The 22,261-nt window shown below is 58.0% G+C and overlaps 7 protein-coding genes across 7 annotated transcripts in view; 2 read left to right on the forward strand and 5 right to left on the reverse strand.

The window, feature by feature from the left end:
* Window positions 1-906: 906 nt before the first annotated feature.
* On the reverse strand, window positions 907-3,188 carry P884DRAFT_301747 (Ima1 N-terminal domain-containing protein; the record flags this gene model as incomplete). Its single annotated transcript, XM_069444884.1, has 3 exons — window positions 907-2,070; window positions 2,150-2,974; window positions 3,060-3,188. 3 exons carry the CDS (start codon window positions 3,186-3,188, stop codon window positions 907-909), a joined length of 2,118 nt encoding a protein of 705 aa, XP_069295538.1.
* Window positions 3,189-4,595: 1,407 nt separating this feature from the next.
* On the forward strand, window positions 4,596-5,580 carry P884DRAFT_279450 (glycosyltransferase family 1 protein; the record flags this gene model as incomplete). The annotated part of the gene is made up of 2 exons (XM_069443310.1): window positions 4,596-4,763; window positions 4,843-5,580. 2 exons carry the CDS (start codon window positions 4,596-4,598, stop codon window positions 5,578-5,580), a joined length of 906 nt encoding a protein of 301 aa, XP_069295539.1.
* A 482-nt stretch (window positions 5,581-6,062) lies between these two features.
* Window positions 6,063-7,088, reverse strand: P884DRAFT_248035 (mitochondrial 37S ribosomal protein mS23). The gene is made up of 2 exons (XM_069440530.1): window positions 6,662-7,088; window positions 6,063-6,533 (listed from the first exon to the last, which is right to left on the reverse strand). Exons 1-2 carry the CDS (start codon window positions 7,051-7,053, stop codon window positions 6,203-6,205), a joined length of 723 nt encoding a protein of 240 aa, XP_069295540.1. The 5' UTR covers window positions 7,054-7,088; the 3' UTR covers window positions 6,063-6,202.
* A 1,834-nt stretch (window positions 7,089-8,922) lies between these two features.
* On the forward strand, window positions 8,923-11,728 carry P884DRAFT_293766 (uncharacterized protein; the record flags this gene model as incomplete). The annotated part of the gene is made up of 2 exons (XM_069444237.1): window positions 8,923-8,963; window positions 9,193-11,728. The coding sequence occupies 2 exons, from the start codon at window positions 8,923-8,925 to the stop codon at window positions 11,396-11,398; spliced, it is 2,247 nt and encodes a 748-aa protein (XP_069295541.1). The 3' UTR covers window positions 11,399-11,728.
* Window positions 11,729-13,433: 1,705 nt separating this feature from the next.
* Window positions 13,434-14,512, reverse strand: P884DRAFT_248040 (uncharacterized protein; the record flags this gene model as incomplete). Its single annotated transcript, XM_069440531.1, has 2 exons — window positions 13,888-14,512; window positions 13,434-13,823 (listed from the first exon to the last, which is right to left on the reverse strand). Exons 1-2 carry the CDS (start codon window positions 14,047-14,049, stop codon window positions 13,434-13,436), a joined length of 552 nt encoding a protein of 183 aa, XP_069295542.1. The 5' UTR covers window positions 14,050-14,512.
* A 960-nt stretch (window positions 14,513-15,472) lies between these two features.
* On the reverse strand, window positions 15,473-17,496 carry P884DRAFT_262543 (thiolase-like protein). Its single transcript, XM_069441671.1, has 2 exons — window positions 16,840-17,496; window positions 15,473-16,758 (listed from the first exon to the last, which is right to left on the reverse strand). Exons 1-2 carry the CDS (start codon window positions 17,331-17,333, stop codon window positions 15,861-15,863), a joined length of 1,392 nt encoding a protein of 463 aa, XP_069295543.1. The 5' UTR covers window positions 17,334-17,496; the 3' UTR covers window positions 15,473-15,860.
* Window positions 17,497-21,627: 4,131 nt separating this feature from the next.
* The window catches only part of P884DRAFT_286686 (uncharacterized protein), a gene marked incomplete at its 3' end in the record, with an annotated part of 1,350 nt that continues 716 nt past the window's right edge, over window positions 21,628-22,261 (reverse strand). Inside the window, exons 2-4 of the mRNA XM_069443846.1 lie at window positions 22,153-22,238; window positions 21,868-22,120; window positions 21,628-21,764 (exon numbers count right to left, since the gene is read on the reverse strand). Of these exons, the coding sequence (XP_069295544.1) occupies window positions 21,628-21,764; window positions 21,868-22,120; window positions 22,153-22,238 (476 nt within the window). The remainder of the gene's footprint in view (window positions 21,765-21,867; window positions 22,121-22,152; window positions 22,239-22,261) is intronic.

Raw genomic sequence — 22,261 nt, forward strand, 5'->3', positions numbered from 1 at the left:
ATATATATATATATATGCTCCTGGGGGCCAGGTACCGGACTACTTTAGAAGGTCATGTTAATACTGGCGAGGGAAGATTGATTTTTTTTTTCCCTGGTCAGCCGCCCGGGCGCTTCCGTCACACCTCGGAATACCCCTCCCTCGGAGCCCGGAAGTGGCAGCGAAGCGACCCTCACACCCCGTCGAGTCATCCGGTCCGGTCTGCAACCCGTCTGGTACCCGGAGGCGGAAAGAGACCAAGTCCAGCCTGCGCATTTTACCGCTGCCGCCACAACTGTAGCGTCAATCTGGCCCTTCCGCCTCGAACTCGGCCTTAACCCAGCCGTTGGCGGTGACGGGCTCTGATGGAAGAGGGTGTTGGGTGAGTTACATTATGAGGAGGGACAAAGAGACTGGACTTGGCTCGGGATGAGGGTTGGTGATGGACGGCATGGACGGTCACAAGTGGTGGAGGGCCATCGTTTTGCTCCAGGTTTCCATTGTGTGATTTATCGCTCGAGATGATGCGAGGAACAGCAGGCGTCTGAATAACCGTTGCATCATGATGATGGAAATAGACAACAAAAGAGCATGCTCCCTGGTGCCGATGGTGGTGGTCTCGCGCGATGCTGCCTCTCTCTCTCTCTCTCTCTCTACCCAAACGACCCGCCGTCCCATATATGTGCTGTACGTACATACAACAATATGCAATGCAATGCAATGCAATCCGAACACCACCCGAACCCGAAAACAAGAGACCCCAACCATGCCCCATGAAGAAAGGGAAACCGCCGAGCACCGGTAACCGTAAAATGAGTAGAAAGAAAGAGAAAAGAAAAAAGCATCAGGCCGCATGCCATGCCAAAAAAAAAACCCAAACGAAAATAACACAGTTCGGTCCAACGATCATCTAGAGAAAAAAACAAATTATTCCTTCTTCCCCTGCTTCCCGGCCCGCCCAAACCGAGGCCACCACCCCCGCCTCTTTTTCTCCTCCTCGGTCAGCCTGAACGACTCGCCAAACAGGCCCGACAGCTCGTTGCGCGGGTCGTTCTTCCTTTCCTCGCTCACCACGCCGGGAGCCCGGCCGAGCATCTCGGCGAAGAAGCGCGGCTCGGCAAACGTCACGTCTTGCTGCTGCTTCCGCCGCCGCTGCTGTTGCTGTTGCTGTTGCTGTTGCTCCTCCCCCCAGCTCCCGTCGACTTCTGCATCGTTATCTCTGGCAGCACCATTACCATCACCAGCAGCAGCAGCAGCAGCAGAAGACAACGATGACGAAAAAGACGAAAATCCGAGTCCCTTCTTCTTCCCGCTCCCACCGCCCGCGAAGGAGTCCCTCTGCTGCCCGAAGCGGAACGAGGGAGTCGGCGTCGTGGCCTCGACCGGGCTGGGGCGCAAGCGGGGCTGGTTGGGCGGGTTGAAGACGCGCTGGGCCGGGGTCGTCGGGGCGGGGGGCACGCGGTACCAGAAGGGCTTGGAGGCGGCCTTCTCGTCCGAGGTCGGGGCGGAGCCGAAGGGCTGGTTGGCGCGCTGGCCGCCCTGGGTGTTGAAGGCGCGGTACTTGGACCTGGGCGGCTGCGTCGTTGGGGTGGTGGTGGTGGCGGCGGCGGCGGCGACGACGGCGGACGAGGGGGTGGGAGACCAGTCCATCTCCTCTTCTCCGTGATCCGGTGTCGAGCGAGGGGGTGACGAGCGGGAGAAGGAAGAATAAGGGCGTCCTGCGCCCCACGCGCTCGCGGCCGGTTGGCGGCGCGGGGAGAGGTTGAGGTGGAGATTGTCAATCTCTCGGAGGGAGGCGGTCAGGTTCTGCGCGGCCTGCGTGTGGGTGTGGCCCATCGGCAGGGCGTTGGCGCGGCGCCGGGGGAGGGAGGGAGAGGAGGCGTCGGTTGGTGTCGGAGAGGGTGGGGTGGGCGAGACCGGGGAGCGGGAGATCTCGTCGAGGAGGTCGGCTATGGTCTTTGTCTCATCGTGTCGGGAGGTGGTGGAGGAGGGCTCGGGGGGGTCGTCACGGAGCGGTTGTTGGGTGGTATGAGGGGTGCCGAAGAGGGGTGCCATGTTGATGCGGATGCAGCGGGGCGCGAGAGTCAGGATCTGGTGAGGCGAGGTCAACAATGTCTCATGGTGATTTGTTTTGCTGATGGGGGAAGAAACCCCCGGGGGCGATGCTTACGAGCAAGGCAAATGTCAGCGCGAGAGCGTGCGCGGCTGTCTGTGTGCTCAGCAGCGCCGGGTCGGGTGTCGTCAGACCGTCTATCCTCCGCAGGCAAACGCGCAGGCCGACGGCCATGGCCTGAAAGCAGTACCATTTCGACACTCCGTTGATGTGTCTGGTGAAGCCCCTATAGACCTGGGAAAAGCGGGGGTTCCACCAGACGCCTAGGATGGTCGCAAGACTGCTCCATCCGAGCAGCCGCTCGTCGGACGGGAGACTTCCCACCAGGGGCCCGCATATCCTCAGCAACCTGAAGGGAAACCGGGCATCGTCCGCCTCGGCCCAGATCAGGTACTGCGAAAGCAGGCTGTGGACGACGACGGCATGCCAGCCCAGCTGCAGGACGAACCCAGCGATCCACAGCCACCTGCCGGCGGCATCAAACCGCTCAGGCCAGCCCCGGGTAGTGACGCGGCTCCTGGCGCTGGCGCTCCGGTCGAGCATGCGCCGCAGGAGGTCCGTCTTGGCCGTGTACTGGGCCTTCTCGAGGCGCTGGCGCACCTTGGGCTCGCACTGCTCGCATATCTGGGGGTAGAGACGTTCCTGATTCCTGCGGAAGCGGTAGAGGCCCTTCTCGCGCTCGGCGTAGTCCGGGTCGTCTGGGTCGGGGAGGTACTGGGCCAGGGACGCGTTTAGCAGATGCTGGTTCTTGAGGCAGGTGTCGCAGAAGATGACGTCGCTGGCCGGCGGGCTCGAGGGCGGGGAGAAGGGGCGGGCGGCGGCGAACTGGCGCGGGGTGGACTCGGTCTCGGTCGCGACGGGCGGGTCGGTGATGTCGCCGTTCTGTTTACCTGCGGGGTCAATGGTGCTGATCTTAGCGAGGCCGGGCCAGGCCGGGGCAGGCCGGGCCAAATCGCGACCGACATACCTCGTCAAGGTAGTTTGTGGCATCGCAAAAGGGACAGTCGAAACGGCGCGTCTTGCCATCGTAGCGAGTCGAGGTCTTGCGGCCGCAGTAGAAGCACGTCAGGTAGCGGTTGCGATAGAGTCGCGGCATCTTCTTGCTGGTGCTGCCGAGGGTGCGAGCATTGCAGACCTGCTGCACGACGGCGCACGTAACAATGATACTTTTTGAAGGTAAAGGGAGAGGGTGGGGGGGGGGGTTTGAGGGGGCGCGCGGTCGTACTAGCGCCTGCTGATTGTTGTCGCTTCTCGTCGTTGTTGCCGCGCTGGTGACGGGAATTGCTAGGCAAAGATTCTGCCGGGCGGTCGTGTTTTTCAGCGCGTGGTGTGTTGCACCTCAAGGTGCACAGCACAGCACCCCAATTGGTTGGAGCCCCTGGGGCAGGTGATCTCACAAAGCCGCTTTGGCCAGGAGCGCTGCGCAACAGCCCGGGTCTGCTTGGCAAATCGGGAAAGACGGCCTGTGTAAGTGGGAAATAACTAACTACCACCTGGCAATTGAGCAGGAAGGGCATCGCGGGCTGTGAGCATCTCCAGTCACATCATGTACCAATCTCGACCTCATCAATCACCACGTCTATCTTTCCTTCTTTCTTTCCCTTTCTTTTTCATAATACGGGTTTGACTCGGGGATTTTGTCTCTGGTCTTTAGTCCTAGTCTCGATCAGATCAAAACGTGATTGGCACATTCCGGTTCCTCGAAGCCACAAGCCAATAATTTGTCTGGTCGAGTCTAGTGCCCCGGTCCGCGATATCTGGAATTCGGTGTTGAACGGGCCGTAGAGTGTGCGCATTTCGCTTCCATTTTTGGTGGGCATTCCGGTGAACAGACTCTTATCTCTAATTTGCACACACACACACACGATCAAGAGTGATCCGTCTCAAACTGTGTTTCAATTCATTGTTCAATTATTAACTGGCGATAGGCCTCTCAATCCCTGCATTTCAGTCTCGCGGCGCGGCTCAGGAGAAACAACAAGCCGGTGGTGATCCATCCTACTTCACTTGGGTCGCTTTCGATATTATTATTTTAATCGTTCCTTGCTTGGTCCTTGGTGGTCTCAGCACGTTGCTGAGGAGCGGCTCTTGGTTTGTTTGCTTTGTTTGGTGGCTGGCTCCCTGCTCACCTACCCCTGAGCCGACCTGCTTGACACGGGGTTTCCATCTCAACATTAAGTCGTGAGGTGGCAGGCTGTGCGGCTTGATCAGCACCATCCAGTGCACCAGCCGCCCGCGGCTTACATGCTCGCTGCTTAGTCGCCGACATCACATCTCGGCACAGATGGCCCCGCATCAGAGCACAGCCGACGATGCGATGGACTCGAAACAACATGGCACTGCAGACGGCAAGGAACGCGGTGAGCTTTCATCTCCCAACAACAATCCCGACGATAAGGCCGGGCCAAAAGAGTCTCTCCAGGCTGCGGCAGTCGATCCTAGCATCAGAGCGCAATCCTCGAACCGGAAAGGTTCAGACTCGAGTTCGAACGCCGAAACCGAGATGGAAGAGTTCATCCGGGAACTGGTCGCGGACATTGGTCCCGACCGCTTTGCCCTATTTGTCTATATCGGTCTCATCGGCATCGCCATTCTCTCGACCGCGGGCTTCTTCCTTCTGTCCTGGTCGTGGATCGTCGCCATCGTCAACGTCTTTGTCGCCTTTGTGATTGTGAGTCTGGCCCCCCCCCAATACCCGTCCCAACTCCGGGAAAAAGTACTTGTCTCACTCAACTTTCCTCCCCCCCCAGTGGCGGCACGTCTCCCTTCGCCGCGCCCATCCGCGCCCGGAGACGGGTCGGCGTTGGATCAGCCGCCGGGACCCATCGACCCCCAACACGGCCGGCCTCCCGGCCGTCTACTTCCTCTACATACTCGGCTCGGGCGGTCACACCTCCGAGATGCTCGAGACCATCAAGCGCAAGTTCGTGCCCCAGGCCAACGCCCACCGGCGCTACCTCGTCACGACCGGCGACCAAGACTCGCTCGACCGCCTCATCAAGCTCGAGTGCCTCATCCGCCGCTGCCTGCCCCCCGGCGACCCGCGCGCCGGCACCGTCGACGCTTTCCGGGTCCCGCGCGCCCGCCGCGTGCACCAGCCGCTGTGGACGGCGCCGCTCAGCTGCCTCAGCACGGCCATCCACGCCGTCAACGCGCTCACGCGCGAGCCCGACTGCCGCCCGGCCTCCCGCCACGGCGCCCAGTTCAAGTATCCGCACGTCGTCGTCACCAATGGACCCGCCACGGGATTCGTCGTCTGCCTGGTCGCCCACCTGCTCAAGCTCTTCTACCTCGTGCCCGAGGGTCGCCTTAAGATGGTGTACGTCGAGTCGTGGGCCCGCTCCCGCTCGCTCAGCCTGACCGGCCGCCTCTTCCGCCGGACCGGCATCGCCGACATGTTCTGCGTCCAGCACGAGGACCTCGCCCGCCGCACCCCGGGCGCCGTCTACGTCGGCCGCGTCGCCGCCCCCCTCGCGCCCCCGGGCTAGCAGCCCCCCGTCGAGTGGCCCCCGATGGAGTCGGTCCTGGACCGCCTGGGCCTGCGGCCGCCGCCGAGCACGGGGGAGGAGCATGGCGAAGGATCGGGAAAACAGGCCGAGAGGATTGCGGATGAGGAGGGAATACAGCAGCCAGAAGTGCATGATAAATGGAACTAGTCTGGCGAGGAGAAACCAAGCCTGCGGCGTCTAGGAGATAAGGATCAAGGGAGTCTCGTCTTGATTTTAGCTCTTCAGGGGAGCGTAACTTAGTGGCCAGGAAAGGGGTCAAGAAGGCTCAGGCGACCGCCTGCACTCCAAAAAGGTTTTATTTTCATTCGAGTTTTCAAGGCCTCAATTAGAGAGGCTCGTTGCACTCTTGCTGCGATCCACTGGCTGGTTATACATTCTCAGAGTCCCGGTACGACCTCACAACGGCTGGCGCTTAATGATGAGTACGAGACAGCTGAATAGCCCCAGCTGTCTGCAACTGTGGAGTGTACAAGCGTATATTGTTGCCTATCATGAACATTTTTTATACAAGGTATACACGGGCATCCTGGTAGGCCAGGCGGCTTCCGCCCTCCCTCCCTTTCCTTCCCCAGAACCCCTTCCTCCCCAAGGCTCCGTTGCGTTACAGGTCCGCGTCGTCCTCCAACAGGCTCTTCTCCTCGGGAGCATCGACGACGTTGTTGTAGGCGGCGGTCCGCTCGGCCTCGAGCTTGGCGATCTCCTCGGTGGCCCACTTCTTCCAGTTCTCGTACGCGGCGTCCTCGAGCTCCATGCCGACCTGCAGGTCGGTCTTGCCAAAGTAGGCGCCGTACATGCGGGCCTCCTCGACGGCTATCCTGCGCTCGATCTGCTCCATCTGCCGCAGCTTGTAGAACTCCTTGCGCGCAATGTCGTACGCGCGCGCCTTGGACAGGCCCCGGTTCTCCATCAGCCAGAGCTGGCGCTGGACGACGCTGTTTTGACAGTTAGCAGACGATCTCTCTCTCTCTCTCTCTCTCTCTCTCTCCCTCCCTGGCTCCCTGTTTCTTTCTCTTCCTCTCCCTCCCCTCCTTCCGCTCCTTCATATTTCTAGAACTCTTACCTCTCACCACTCAAGGCCATGCCGGGCTGCCGCAGGCCCTTGCTCCAGTCGCGGTACCGCGCGTCCTTGCCGTCGAGCTCGAGCACCAGCTTGGGGCGGGCCAGCTCCCAGGGGTGGTCGCGGTAGAAGTCCTCCCGGAGCTCGTCCTCCGGGTGCACGATGCGGGTCGGCCGGAACAGGTTGCGGGGGCGGTGCAGGGCCCGCCCGCGGTCCTTGGGCTCGGTGTGCTGGATCGGGTAGGGCCGCGTGAGGACCTCGGCCGGCGGGATGTGCCGCAGGGCGCGGACCCACGGCGCGGCGACGTTGGGCTTGTTGCTGATGATGGAGCTGGACAGTTGTGCCTCGGCGGTCTCGAGCACGCGCGCCGCGCGGAATTGGCGGCCGCGGACCATTGTTTCCGGCTTTGAAGTTTTTTTTTTTTTTTTTTGGGGGGGGGGCTGGTTTTTTTCTGTTCTTTTCTCGAATTGGGCTCTCTCTCTCTCTCTCTCTCTCTCTCTCTCTCTCTCTCTCTCTCTCTCTCTCTCCGACTTTTGTGTCGATATGCTGTGAACCTCGAAGGAGTGGTTTGCGGCGTGATCGAGAGTTCGACGAGGGGAGTGTTCGGAGGACCCCAATTGAACTCGACCGGGAACTATATCGATCTATGGCGGCACCATCGGTATCGGGCCGCTTCTACCCGGTGCCGTCCTCTTCGCAAAGGAGCCAACTAGAAGCGTCGTTCGAGGTGCGGTTGGTTAGATGTCGTTTGGCCGGTCAAGATCGCAACTTCGCAAATGTGGAGCTGCGGCTTCTTCCATCGCGCGCTCCCAAAATTTCCCAGCTCGGGCTGCGTTCGGTGTGGGGCCGGGCCTCTGTGTCACTGAGGTAATGGATTTCGTTCGTTTGCACTAGTTACAGTACGGACGTACAATCAGGGGTCAAAAATCCCGGACCACCCCACCCACTTAAACGCGTTTCGCGACACCCACGCGTATCCTACCTTTTCTTCAACATCCTACAATTTAACGATATAGCCCTCAATCTACACGATTTTATACGCAAATTGATAGTAAACCACCAGCTAAACCAGGAATTGAGCCTACATATTCGAATAGTTATTTATAGCCTTATAGCTACTAGCCAAAGCAAGCGATCCCTGGTAACCCTCTTTAGTATATCCTGATATACTATCTACTATATAATTAAACTATAGAAATCTTACTACACTTTTAAGTCCTAACCTCGAAGTAGCCATCTAGAGGTTCTTTTACGTTCGGAAAAATGGTATATCCTTTTGATAGTTAAGAAAAACTGACGTATAGCACGGAAGGCTCTAATTAACGTAATTAGGAAGAAAGTATTACCTTTAACTATCTAATAATACCTCCAAGCCTATTATCTATAGAAATGGCATACTAAAAGGAGGATTCCCTTGTCAAAGGAGGTAATAAAAGATTAGTATAACTTTATATATAATTAGCTTAGAAAAACGGATAAACTAATATAGATAAGTTAAATATAATATACTTATTCTATTAGATATTTCTAATAATCTTAGACTATCTTTTCCGATAAGTGTTCCTATTAGAATAATACTTTAAATCTAACTACCTAGGTATTCCGTTTTTCTTCTAAGAAGTACGACCGCCAATTTATCAACTTGAAGAACTATATATAGGTAAATATTACTATTATAGTATAAAGGGTAATATAGATAGGTAGTTAGAGTAAGCTTATTATTATAGAGAGGGATCTAAGCACTTTATACTATAGCTATATAGCCTAGTTATATTAAAGGGCTCTAGAAGAGGGCCTTCTACCTTATTACAATAAGACCTGGCATTTTTAGCAGGATAACGCTCCTATCTATATATCTAAATCGACCAAACAGTAGCTCCTGGCACGGAAGATTTCCTAGATTAAATAGCCTAGATATAGCCCTGATTTAAACCCTATTAAACACGTATAGGCAGCTCTCAAACGGAGGTTATATACGATATTCCTAGATCTATAGAATTTAAGGCAGAATAGGGTAGATATTGAAGAGTTTACCAAGTGCCTACGGGAGGTGTAGTAGGCTATTAAGCAGGGGCTAATTGATAGGCTAATCTAGGGAATACCACGTCGGCTGGCCGTAGTCAAAAAAGCCAGGGGGTGGTATATAAAATATTAAAGCTTAGAACCAGGGCTACTATCTAATGTAAACAGTTTTTCTATACAATTTGTGGTTGTTGAGATATCCTATATTAAAGTCTGGTGGTAAAAATGTAGGTGGCTGGGAAATGTGGGGGCGGTCCCGGACTTGTGACCACTTACTGTACTAGTACGCCGTATCCGTAAGGAAAGTCGAAGCAGTGCCGGCCAAAACTTTGTCCCCCACCGATCAACCAACCACTGCAGAAATATTTCCATGCACGCCCACTCACTAACTACTACCCCACCACCCGGTCTTGACGGGCCCACAACCGACCCCTGCTCTGGCAGATGCTCCATTCGGCGCCCCATGGCCGCGATAAGCTCCCGCGGCCTGGGACTTAACTTTTTCTCATCAGTTACAACGACGCCAACGACGCCCTCTTTTCCCCAACACCTCCGAACGGCGCATCTGAAATCTGCGACACCCCGCAGCGAGAGGCTGGGCTGACGGGCAGGCCACACCACCATGTTGGACCACAGCTCATGAGAGTCTCCAGCCGAATTGACGGGTCGATATGCGGCGCGATCCTCTTCTTGCACCGCCCGTCGCTGTCGTCCAATCGGTCCGCCGCCGCCGCATCCCTTCCCGCTTCCGCTCATAGCCTCGGCGGAGGGCCTGTGCAGGGCTTCCGCGGCGGTTGTTGCACGGCCGGACGACGGCCCATCACCTTTCTGGCCTCCAGCTCCAGAACATCGGCGCCACAGCACCGCTCCGGCCTGAACCCTTTGGCGCCCCGAGTCTCGACAACCGCCCGCCTTGGCAGCCTTCCCAGGCCCTCCATAATTCCTGAGGCTACTGCTACTACTACTTCTACTACTCCTTCTACTACTCCTTCTACTACTCCTTCTACTACTACTCGTCGTGCCAACCACACGGCCGCCGCCGCCGAAACGTCTCCAGATCGGGACCTGGACGACGACGACAACGACAACGACAACGACAACGACAACGACAACGACAACGACAACAACAACAACAACAACAGCAACAGCAACAGCAACAACAAGGCCGACCCTCCACAATCCCAGTCGCCGCCTGCCAAACTGAAGAGACGCCCGAGCTACACTCAAAAGGAGCTACTTGCCCTCGTCGACCCCTACGATGACGAAGAGATCGGCGCCGTCGAGGACTACCTCCAGTACCTCCGCGACCCTTACATGCGCGGCTACGCTCAGCCGGACGTGCCAAAATTTTCATTCGCCCGCACGGCCGAGGACTTTGAATATCCCACCCTCGAACAGGTGATCGAGCCCGGCGAAGAGGAGCAGAAGATACTCTGGGAGCTCCGCTTCGCCGTGCTCAACCGCCTCCGGAGCCCGCACAAGGTCGACCTCGACCACGTCTACGAGATCTACCGGCGCCTCCCCGAGCCGCGCATGCTCTACATCCACGCCCGCTTCCGCCACCAGCTGCTGCGCGCCCTCGGCCAGCCCGACGAGCGCGACACCCGGTCGATGCTGCGCTACTTTGAGGTCATTGCCGACGTCAAGAACACGGGGATCCCCTTGACCACGGCCGAGTGGAACTGCGCCATCGCCTTTGCCAGCAAGTACGTCGGCACCGTGACCGAGACCGAGGTCGAGACGGCCCTGAAGCTGTGGCGCGAGATGGAGGTCGAGGCTGGCATCAAGGCCACCAACGTCACCTTCAACATCCTCTTCGACGTCGCCTGCAAGGCCGGCAACTTTACCCTCGCCGAGATGATCTACCGCGAGATGGAGTCGCGCGGCCACTACTACAACCGCTACCACTACACCAGCCTGATCCACTTCTTCGGCCTCAAGCACGAGACCGGCGGCATGCGCGCCGCCTACCGGGAGATGGTCAAGGCCGGCGAGATGATCGACACGGTCGTGCTCAACGCCATGATCGGGGGCCTGCTGCGGTCCGGCGAGGAGGCCCCCGCCGAACGGCTGTACGAACGCATGAAGGCCGCCACGCTCAGCGGCAGCGGCAGCAGCGGCGGCAGCAGCAGCGGCAGCGACGAGGGCGGCGGCGGCGGCGGCGACACCCCCCTGCCCGTGCGCACCCCCCCTTCGGACCGCGCCATCACCCAGGCCCTCCTCATGTTCGCCAAGATCGCCCGGCGCCACCCGGCCTCCCGCGCGGCGCTGCAGCGCATGGCGCCCCTCTCGCCGGACCTGCAGACCTTCCGGATCCTGGTCAACCACTACGCCGTCAAGCGGGGCGACCTGGCCAAGACGGCCGCCTTCCTCGACGAGATGAAGCTCTTCCGCATCCCGCTCCACCACGCCATCTTCCTCGCCCTCTTCAAGGGCTTCGCCCACCACGGCGGCTACCCGCGCTCCCCCTGGAGCGAGCGCCGCCTGACGGGCATCTGGAACGCCCTGCTGGACGCCGTCGACGCCGGCGTCGCCGGCATCGAGATCAAGACCTGGCTCGCCGTCTGGGCCCTCCGCGCCTTCGCCCGCTGCTCCACCCGCCAGCGCGTCCTCGACGTCTACGACGCCCTCAAGGCCCGCTGGACCCTGAACGAGGCCGACGAGCAGTTCATGATTGACTTTCTGAGCAGTCTGCTGAATAATAATAATAACAAATAAAAACAGGGGGTCCCCGGGCGGCCGGGTGCGGAGTCGGAGGCTGGAGGCTGGAGGTTGGAGCATGTCCGTAACTAAGGAGGGGAGGGGAGGAGGCTGGAAGCGAATATGTTCCTTTTTGCTCCCAAAACCGTGTACAATAGCATTACCAAACAAACGTGGTCGACCGTATTGTGGCATCAGCATTGGGCGAGGCGGGGCAGGTCGGACTTGTATGATATATATATATATATATATATAGTGTGGGTGTCCTGGCACATGATGTATGTATTATAGAGATGGAGATGGCAGACCAGATTCATAAGGAACTGCGGCAGCATGAATAAATAGAAGGAGTTATTTCTCCGTCCTCGCCCTCTCTATCTCTTGGCAGAACAAACGAGTGACCAAAGCCCCGCCAACCCTTTTTTCGATTTGTATCTTTTCCAACGCCAAGTGGTATCCTTTGCCTCTTCAGATGCCGAGATTGTGTGAAAGAAAGCCTCTTGCCACGAACGCCTCGCGCAACATGACCAGAAAAGCAACCAGCCCATCTAAAGGAATGAAGGATCTCAAAAACGAAACAAAGCACCAGACCAGACAGCGAGTACGTACCAGCTTTGATGGGGCATACCAGGCATGGTACCAAAAGACAAAGACCAAAAAGGAAAACGAGAAACCATGACCGTCACCTCGGCGGCCCAGCCCGGAACATTGCCTCCCAATCCTGCTCGATCCCACTGCCGCCGCTCCCCCGATTCGCCATGTCAACACCGCCTGCTCCCGCGGCTCTCGGCTGTCTCCCCGCAGCCACCATCCCGGGCACGATCACCACGCTGTTCCTCCCCACACCCTTGCTGCCGGTGCCGGTGCCGGTGCTGGTGCTGGCGCTGGTGCTGGCGCTGCTGCTCCGAGCCGCCGCCCTCGCCTCGTCCGCAACACCGTTATTATTAGCCTTCCCCTTTCCATCCGCCGCCGTCGCTACAGCAGAAGCAGCAGCAGCAGTAGCGGCGACATACTCCTCGTTCACCTCCTCCACCACCTCGACGCTGACCGTCTTGATGATGCCCCGCGGCCACGCCTCGAGGTCGATATCTCCGGCCGCCGCCTCGTCGCCGCCACCATGACCCCGTCGTTCCTCCTCGCCCTCACCATTCCCGTCCCCGCGCACCCCCCACGCCTGCCGCGCCGCCCCGAGGCCCTCGACAGCACGACGGCCGCGGCGCAGGCTTGCCATCCTCCCCACGATGCTGACGTCCTCTTGGCGACCGCCGCCACCGCTGCTGCTGCTGCCTCGTTTTCCGGGCTCGGCCGCCCCGCCCTCTCCCTCCTCCCACGATGACGGAGGCCGCGAGCCGGCCCTTGAAAGACCGCCCAGTCTGGTCGCGGTGCTATCGGCCGTGTCGGGCCGCGTAATGCTCCGGCTACTCCCCGTCCTGTGCGGGATGCCATCCCTGTCCCCCGCGGCGCCTCCGGGCCCCGCTGTGCCGCCGCGGATCAGGATCTGTTTGGCGCTGCGACGGGTACCGGACGAGGAGAAGGAGTTGTAGGGGTCGCGGCGATGGTGATTGGGGCGGGAGCGGCTGGTGGATGAGGTGGAGATGGAGGAGGTATTGGTGGTGGTGGTTGCGGAAGATGAGCAAAGAGGGCCGAAGGTGAGGAGGTTGGAGCAAGTCACGGCCAAGTTCTGCTCGAGACTGATAGCCGGGTCGCACGTCAGCAAATAGGGGCGGGGCCGATGGGAATGAGTCGGACGAGAAAGAGGATGGACTTACTTGGCCATGAGAGAGGCGGAGAAGAAGTGGATGTTGTAGATGGCAGTGCTGATTGTGTATGGGACCTGGGCAATACGGACGATGACGATTATCCCGGTGCTGGACGAAGGGCGTCAACAGCGGGAAGGGTGGTGAAGGCGGCTTCTGCTAGACTTACACCAAGCTCAGAAAGGAAGCGGCATAGAATGGCCAGGTGGGCTCGCCGCCGTGGGAGATGTCGCGGAGTAGGAGTACCGGAAAGAGGCAGAGAAAACCCCAAGAGAAGACGGAAAACGCTGGAGCTGTCAGTCGAATGTCTGCTGAGACAGACCAAGAGAAAAACAAAACGACCCACCGCCTTGGGCATAAGCAAAGTTCATGCGGATGCTGGCGTCTAAGCAGCTTCCAGTCGCAGACGGCTTCCACACTTTCTCCAACGGCCGGCACTGGAGATAGGTGAATAGGGTAAAGGCGAGGGTGATGATGGCCATTATCGCGATTAACGCAGCCAGAAGGGTGCGCCATCGCCGCGCCCTTCCCAAGACTCCGAGAAAGAAGAGGCATATCGAGATCTTGCTGAGCGTGGCACTGATCAGATACCACGGCCGTCCTGCTACATCGAACTGCACGGCCCGTTCTCCGCTCGCCGCGGTGGCCTCGAGTACTCCGAGAATCGTGGCTATCAGTGCTACGAGCTGGGTCGAGTTAGCGTTGTCGTCCTCCCCCTCCCCGTATGCCTCTTCTACAGTCCCGACTCACTGTTGCTGCGCCGCTCACGTAGTCATCCGTCCCGAAACCTCCGTAGAGGCTCCGCCGGACGTAGAAGCGAACAAATGTCGTGGCCATGGCAAAGCTCGCCGTGGCCAGGGAGAAGGAGAGAAGGACCGGCCCTCGAGAGAGGTCGGCAGCCGGACCGGCCATGTTGGGAGAGGCAGTTAGAGCATCTTACACTCGGCACATCCCCTAATTGTAACGAAGAGTAAAAGAGAATGAAGGAAAGCCAAAACAGAATGACAGGGACGGTTCAGATGCGGGGTGGTTTCCCAAGTCTTAAGGCTGGCCCAACCAAACAGGCAGTTGGACGACGGGCTCGCCGAGGTATAGCGGCTAAGGGGTGTGAATAGCCAGCGTGGCGGATCGGAACGAGTCCGAAACCACGGATGGGCGGGCTCCTTCCAGGACTAGGGAGGTGTGTTCTTCGAAAACGCCTGTGGTTCTGCTTGGGGCGTGTGTGTGTGTGGGTGTGTGTGGGTGTGAGTGAGCGTGAGCCTTGGGCCCGATCTACAAGTATTCAGCCACGGACTTGCGCCAGATGCCATGGGGTCTGCCCAGCCAGAGCTACTTTGGACCCGAACATGATCCACGGTCTCACCATGGAACAACAGCCGCCGTGGGCCTGGTATGGACAACGGAGAGGGCGAGGGCACGACGACATGGGCTCCCTTGTTCGTCGGAACAGGAACTTTCTCGTCTTCGATCTGCCCATTCCCCCCTTCCCTCCCCCCCCCTCCAACCCCAAACAGGCACAACCGAGCAGATGACGAAAAAGGAAAAAAAAAGAGTCGCCGCCAACAAGTGGTCCTTGTGGTCCTTGAGCTGACAACGCACGCGATGCAAGGGGTGGAAGTTCTGTAGAATAGCGCAGGCTTCTGATGCCGCGGTTCGGTACCGAGAGAATACAGCTGCCATTGCTGACTGTCGCTCGAACGGCGTATTCTTATTGGAGACGGAGCGGCCGTGAAACGTGGTTGCCATGAATGGATCGCCAAAGTTCTGGCGAGCGTGTTTAGAGTGGGAGGCGGGTGGCTCTCTGGTCGGGATTGGATAAGCTTGAGATGCAGCGCATGGAGTGGGATGCACGCCACCGCATGGAAGTTCCCGTTCGAAGTTTGAGGTGCCAGAAGGCACGATCTGGTTGGCGAGAGAAGAATGGAAGCTCAAGGGCAACTAACCACTGGCCTTGCAGGACGGTCCGCGTCGGAATTGCCGCCGGGCAGGTACCGCATGAATCAGAGTGGCCTCGTTCCTGCCGTCTGTTGCTTGGAAGTGTATGATCGTCCCGCGAGGAGCTTCAAGTTCACCGAACCATTCTACACTAGGTAGGAGGCAGCGCACGGCCACCGCAAAGGGAAACAGATGGAAAAAAGAGAAGGAAAAAAAAAAAAGAGAAAAATTGAAAAAGAGAAAAATTGAAAAAGAAGACAAAAAAAGGAAGAAACAGGTCTGCAGTCGAGGGCGCAATGTTCCTTTCAGGATCGAGTTCCTCAATTTGCACCTCGGCGGGCCCTTCGATCCATCAACAGCTCAATGTACGGACGTGCATACAGTCCATACTCAGCACTTTCTTCGGTACGACGCTGCGGATCAAGCAAGGGTGTGTGACGCGGATGACATCCAGGCAAAGTACCCCCGGTCAAATCCTCTGCTCTATGAAGAAGAAGTATTCACGACCGCTACGCAAACTTGGAATTAGGGAGCAGCATTCACCCATTGCCAGCGAGAGCTCTGAGGACTGAGATTTCCGGAAGCACTCTGGACGACGTTTCCAACAAAAGGATCCTACACCGATGCCGCTGCCAAAAACAAAAAAAAAAAAAAAAACACGAAAACTAATAATTATAATAAATAAATACAACAATCCCTTGCGCATGCTTGCAAAATTATCCCCGTCCCCGTCCCCGTTCGGAGGGAGGGAGGGAGGGAGAGGAAAGAAGGAAGCGAATACAAGCTACCTACACTTTTGCCTGGGCGGCCTTCATCATGGGCAGGGTGGCGGTCAAGGCAAAGTCGTTGGTCTTGTCCTTGCTCCGCACCCGGTTGGCCTCCTCGGCGGTGAACCCCCTCGCCTCGACGGCCGGGTTGTAGCCCTGCTTGTTGATCCTGGCGACGGCGGCCGAGTCGACGACGGGGGCCTCGCGGCCGTCGGCGCGGCGGTAGACGGTCACGACGGCGGCGCCGCCGAGGCCCAGGTTGTGCTGCAGCGCGTACCTGGTCCCGGGCACGGCGCGGTTGTTGGCCCAGCCGCGCAGGTGCCAGACGAGCTCGGCGCACTGGGCGATGCCGGTGGCGCCGAGCGGGTGGCCCTTGGAGATGAGGCCGCCGCTCGGGTTGACGAGGACCCTGCGGCCGGGCCCGTACGTGATGCCGCCCGAGCGGACCAGCTCGTGGGCGCGGCCGGGCTCGGCGAAGCCGAGGGCGTCGAGCAGGCACATCTCGTTGGCGCTGAAGCAGTCGTGCAGCTCGCAGACGGCGACGTCGCCCGGGGTCACGCCGGCCTCGGCCATGGCGGCCGCCGCCGCGCGCGTCGTCATCTCGCGCCCGACCAGGTCGATGGCGCTCCCGGAGAAGAGCGAGGGCGCGTCCGTCGCCAGGCACTGGCCCGCCACCAGCACCGCCTGGTCCCGCAGGTGCGGGCGCGCGTCGAGGAAGGCCTGCGACACGAGCACCGCCGCCGCGCCCCCGTCCGAGGTCGGGCAGCACTGCAGCTTGGTGAGCGGCTCGTGGATCATGGGCGACGCCAGGATCTGCTCGAGCGTGTACACGTCCTGGAACTGCGAGTACGGGTTGTTGACCGAGTGCGCGTGGTTGATGCGCGCAATCTCGGCAAAGTCCTCCGCCTTGGCGCCGTACCTGTGCTTTCGTTGGATATGTAAGCATGACGGAAGAAAGGAATTAAACCCGGAGAGAGAGAGAGAGAGAGAAAAGACTGACTTCTCCATGTACTCGCGGCCGGCGTTACCAAACATCTGGGCGGCGCCGGGGGCCTTGCTCAGGCCCCTCGTCTTGGCCATCATGGCGTAGGTGGTACCCAGGGGGGACTCGCGGTCGTTGAAGAAGCTCTGCAGGCTGCCGGGCATCATCTTCTCGAAGCCGACGACCAGGACGCAGTCGGCGGCGCCGGCCGAGATGAGGTTGCGGGCCATGGCCAGGCCCGTGGACCCGGTGGAGCAGTTGTTGTTGACGTTGTAGATGGGGATCTGGGTCATGCCGAACTGGTAGAAGACGCGCTGGCCGCAGGTCGAGTCGCCGTAGCAGTAGCACGCGATGCCCTGCTCGACGTCGTCGTACGAGATCTGGGCGTCCAGCATCGCCTTGATGCCCGCCTCGTAGCCCAGCTCGGTGTAGTCGACCTTGCCGCGCGGCTTGATGAACTTAGTCATGCCCACGCCGAGGACGTAGCATGGTTGTTTCTGTTTGGGCGCCATGGTGTGGGTGCTATATGGTTTTCCTTCTGTCCCGAGACTCTCCCAAGGTGAGCTTGTGTGGTATGAAGGGGGGACTGTCAGCGAAAGCTTTGAGAAGTAACAGGGGCCAAAGATGAAAGAATCAAAGTCTCTTATAAACGGGATGGTCGTTGCTGCATGTGCTTCCACCCCTGTCTCGGGGATCTGCTCTCTCCACATTCTAATTAACTACCCCGATGCGGGGATGTGCATGTGCCGAGGTACATAGACTGCAGCAACTCCATACAGTACTCCGTATCCCTTTCCAGGCGTAGTGCACTTGCATACATCGACAGACACCTGCTGCCACCAGCCGAGGAAGTCCGAGACGGCGAATTGGACTTTGCATGTTCCGTCTTTCCTTCTGGGGATTTTGCCGGGTTGACTAATGAAAGCAACGAAGGGGCGGACACTCGCATTTCTTCGATTCGGGGCAAGGAGATCATGACCCCTCGAACTCGGCTGATCTCGAGCTGGGAGTTGCAATTCAACATATATTAGACATTGGAATTTAACACTAGGAAATATTGGACGTGAAGTTTCCTTCGCTGGACGGCGCAGCGCCGCGGCCGGGGCGAATCTGGGGCCACGCGGGGACGATGCCCTCCAACTCCGGGGCAGAGTACAAAGTAAGCGACCACCACGTGATCCACGTCACATGCCCAGGACCGAAACCAAGGAAAACCCCAAAAGGCTTCCTCCTCCCTCTCCCCGAATGGGACCAAACCAAAGAAGAAATCTGGGACGCCCTCGGCTCAATCCCACATCCCCCCCCCACATCCGTTCCAGAGCTCGAGGACCTAGCTTTCACCCTCACAGACACGATGGAGGGAATCTTCAAAAGCAGGTCGCGAACAACCGGAGGACGCCCGAAAAGCATGCCCTGGTGGTCCAAGGAACTTGCCGACCTCCGGAAGGAGAAAGACCCGACTACCTTCCGAAGAGAATGCAGAAAAGCAAGGCAAGGTTTTTACAGAAGAAAAGTTGACACTGCCCTTGCCTCGTCAGACCTAGGAAAAATCCTTAGGTGGAGGAACACACCTTCAGATGACCGCCCCACTTTGCTCCGACAAGGCCCTCACCAGTCGTCAGACCCAGACGAAATGGCCACGATGATGGCGAGGGAAGCCTTCCGGAGACCCGCCAACTCTCCCCTTCCCCCCTATGTCCATACCGGACCGGTTCTCCCCCCGGAGGCACAATCGAATCTCACAAGGGACCCGTCCTGGGAAGAAGTCGCCGAAGCCTTTACAACGGGAAAAGCCGAAACTCCTGGCCCGGACGGCATCCCTCTTTCCTTCCTACGCCACCTCTGGGGGGAAGGAACCGGGTCTGATACCCGGAGACCTAACCCCTTTCGCACCTTTGTCAGAAATATTGCGATCGGAATGATCAGATTAGGCCACTTCCCCCTGGCCTTTAAGAAGGCGACGGTGGTAACACTATCAAAGGAAGGGAGAGACCCCCACACCTTCAAGGGGTGGCGCCCGATCACACTACTCCCTCTTTTGAGCAAAGGGTTCGAACGACTCTTCGCGAAACGGATGGCTTGGGCCGTATTAGACTTTGGCATCCTCCTAAAAAATTCAGCGGGTGCGGTTCCTACAAGGTCTGCAACGGACCTTGTAACCGCAATGGTCCACGATATCAAATCAGCTTCTAGGCAGGGCTTTCATTCCCTGGTAGCCACTTTTGATGTCGACGCCGCCTACCCATCAACAAGGTCGGACGCCCTAGCTATGGTCCTGAAAGAACAAGGGTGGCCCCCCCAGATAGTTTCCTTGGCCACCTCATTCTGCTCGGACCGGAGGTACTCCTTCCGTTGGGCTAAAGGTAATCACCACTCAAGCGATGGTCTTCCACAGGGCTCCCCATGGTCACCGATTCTCTTCGTCCTCTTCGCCTCGGTCCTTGTCCGGGACTCCTTCCAAGGGGAAGCCTTCCACTATATAGACGACATTGCCCACCACTCATTTGGACACGACTTTACATAGCTGGTCTTCTATGCCTCATATAGAGCATTTCAACTGGAAGAAGCCGCCAAATCTATTAGCCTCAAACTTGACCCGAGGAAAACGGAAATCCTATACGTCCTACGTTTAGGACGAGGCTCCAAAACTCGGATTCCCCTAGCACACAGTCGGAAAGTCACCATGCCGAGCGGCACCCTGCAAGCCAAATCAAAGATCAAATGGCTTAGAGTAGGACTAGATTCTAAGTTATCCCTCTCCGGACACCTAAAGTCTAGACTCCCCAAGGCCACGAACCTCGCAGGACTTGCCGCTAGAATAAACCAAGTCTGTAGGGGCCTCCTAACCCCTTCGACCAGGGCACTATATATTACCGCGGCAGTCCCCATTGTCATATACGGCCTATCAGCCCTCTTCCCTAGCCTCACCAGGCAAGGCAGGAGAGGAGACCAGGTCCGGACAGGGGTCACAGGGGACCTAAGGAAAATTGAAAAAGCCTACACTAAGGTACTACGCTATACGGTCCCGGCCTAGGGCACTACCCCGACTCCAGTACTCTTTTGGGCCATTGGCACTACTCCCACAGAAGCATGGGGGAGGACCCTAATACGTGTAAGCACCCGCCTACAAAAGATCCAAGGGCTAGAACACCACCCCCTGGCAACAAGACTCAAAAAAGCACTAGTCAAGGGTTAGTCTAGGCTATACTCCTTGGCAACTTTAGCTCTGGCCGAGACTGTAACGCCTATAGCCCGGCCGGACCCCCGAACCGCGCCAAGAGCAAAGCCCTCTTCCGAAACGTCCCAGAAGCGGAACCATATAGCTAGTAGACCACCAACCGACTATAGTCGTTTACGGACATCCCTTGGTACCTATGGCCAGGACCCCTAGCCCGCCTACCACGGCCTAGCCTAGCACGTGTCCTCGGGGAATAGTCTAGACACTGGGACTTCTTCTCGTACCACATTCGATTTGCCCACCCCATATCAGCCTTCTCCACCTATATATGTGGAGCCCCTAACGAGCAAGGACACTTCCTCACGTGCCCGGTCACCTGGGAGCTGGCCCCGAGGGGTCCGAAGTCTCCACGATCGCCCAAGGATCACTAGATCCTAGCTGCCTCTCACTTCGAAGCAGTTAGACAACTCAGGGCCCGTGGGATTACCAGAGCATGGTACGGCCTAGCCGGGGTAGACTTTTCGTACACCCCGATACCTTCCCGAGCCCCCTCGGTATCCTTATCCTCTTCGGACTTACCGATTTCAATCCCAGACAAGCTTCTAGTGGAACTGCCCTAACGAACCTACCCTACACAGGACAGGGAAATACCCTAACGGACCTACCCTATATAAGATAGGGAAGTGTTCAGAGGGGATCACCCTATACAAGATGGTAAAATGTCCTAAAGGGCCTACCCTATACAAGATAGGGAGGTGCCCCAAAGGACCTACCCTATACAAAGCAGGGAAGCGCCTCGACGGACTTACCCCACCCCTACATTAGACGGGGTAGCATCCCTAGAAATGGTAGATTCCCAAAATACACCAGAAGACACCCTCTAGGATAGAGGGTACCCAGAAGATATCCTCGATCTCACGCCAAGACCACTTTCCCTACCCTCCCCGATAGGAAGACACCTGGAAGGCGTTTACGACTTAGCACCAGAACCACTCTACCACGAACCCGGGAGGGCCCCCCACCCTCCCTCGGTAAGATGCCCGTGGTGCGAAGAAGGACGCCCCATGGACGAACGATGGCTCTAGGCCCCCCAGCTGGAGGGTTTCCAGCACCAGTGAATTGCCGGAGTTTTTAATGAGGCCTCGAGGAGCCCCTAAGGGCCCCACGGGTCAGGAGGCACTCTTTTCTCTTGTACTTCGCTGCCCACTTCCTCTGCCGCCGACGCGAGGACGTCTCATAGCCGACTAAATTGGCTTTTAGGTAGACGCTAAATATATCCATCCATCCATCCGGGGCAGAGTGGAGACATCGGCGCTGGCGGGCCCACGCGGCATGGGCTATCGGGCGGCGATGGAGGTGCGTGTCTAAGAATCTGTACGGAGGATGGATTACCATACTTAGTACGGGCATCCTGGGAATCGGGATGAGGAAGCGAATGTGCCAAAAAATAAAAATAAAAAATAAAAACAAAAAATAAAATAAAAATGAGCATTCGACAACAAGAAAGCATTTTTTTCTTTTCCGGAGTTGCTACGTCTTGCCGTTCCAATTCATTAGTCACCCGAAACGAGAGACAAAGCCAACCTGAACCCGATTGTTCCCTCTCCCCCCCCCCTCCCCCCTTTTTTTTACTCGTTCACGCCGCCAGGCGCGCTCGAGTTGACGGCGCCCTTGGCCTCTACCAATTCCAGATCGACATTTACGTAGTCCCAGGTAGCCAACACGGCACCGTTTGCGGCGCACCGCCTGACGTACCAGGGCACCCCTATCAACGTCAGCTTTGCTTTCTTCTTTTTTCTTTCTTTTTTCTTTCTCTTTTCTTTCTCTTTTTAATTTTTCTTTGGTCATAAAAAGAGAAAACAACTTACACTTGTCATAGTCGCCATCATCCTTCTCCTTGACCGCGATCCACCTCCACTTGCCGTGCCCGCCCTTTCCCTCCGCTTCCTCCTCCCCCTCGCCCGCCGTGGCACGCCCCTCGCCGATGCGATACCGCAGCCGCAGTGTGCCCGGCTCGCTGCCGGGGCCGGCCGGCCGCAGTCGCCACCCGGCGTACTTGAACCCGGGACCCTCCTCGTCCGGGCGGTACGAATAGACGAGCCGGTACGCGTCCGGCACGCCCTCGCGGCCGCTCAGCCCGTAGAGCCCGGCACCGGCGGCGGGTGTGGGTTGGTGGGCACTATAACCAGCGCAACGGCCGGCGGGTGGGCCGTCGCGTTGGGATAGAGGCGCATAAAGTCTGCGAAGCGAAGGGCGGTTGGG

This window comes from Thermothelomyces heterothallicus (assembly GCF_042370625.1).
Source record: "Thermothelomyces heterothallicus CBS 202.75 unplaced genomic scaffold P884_scaffold_21, whole genome shotgun sequence".
NCBI classification, from domain to species: domain Eukaryota; kingdom Fungi; phylum Ascomycota; class Sordariomycetes; order Sordariales; family Chaetomiaceae; genus Thermothelomyces; species Thermothelomyces heterothallicus.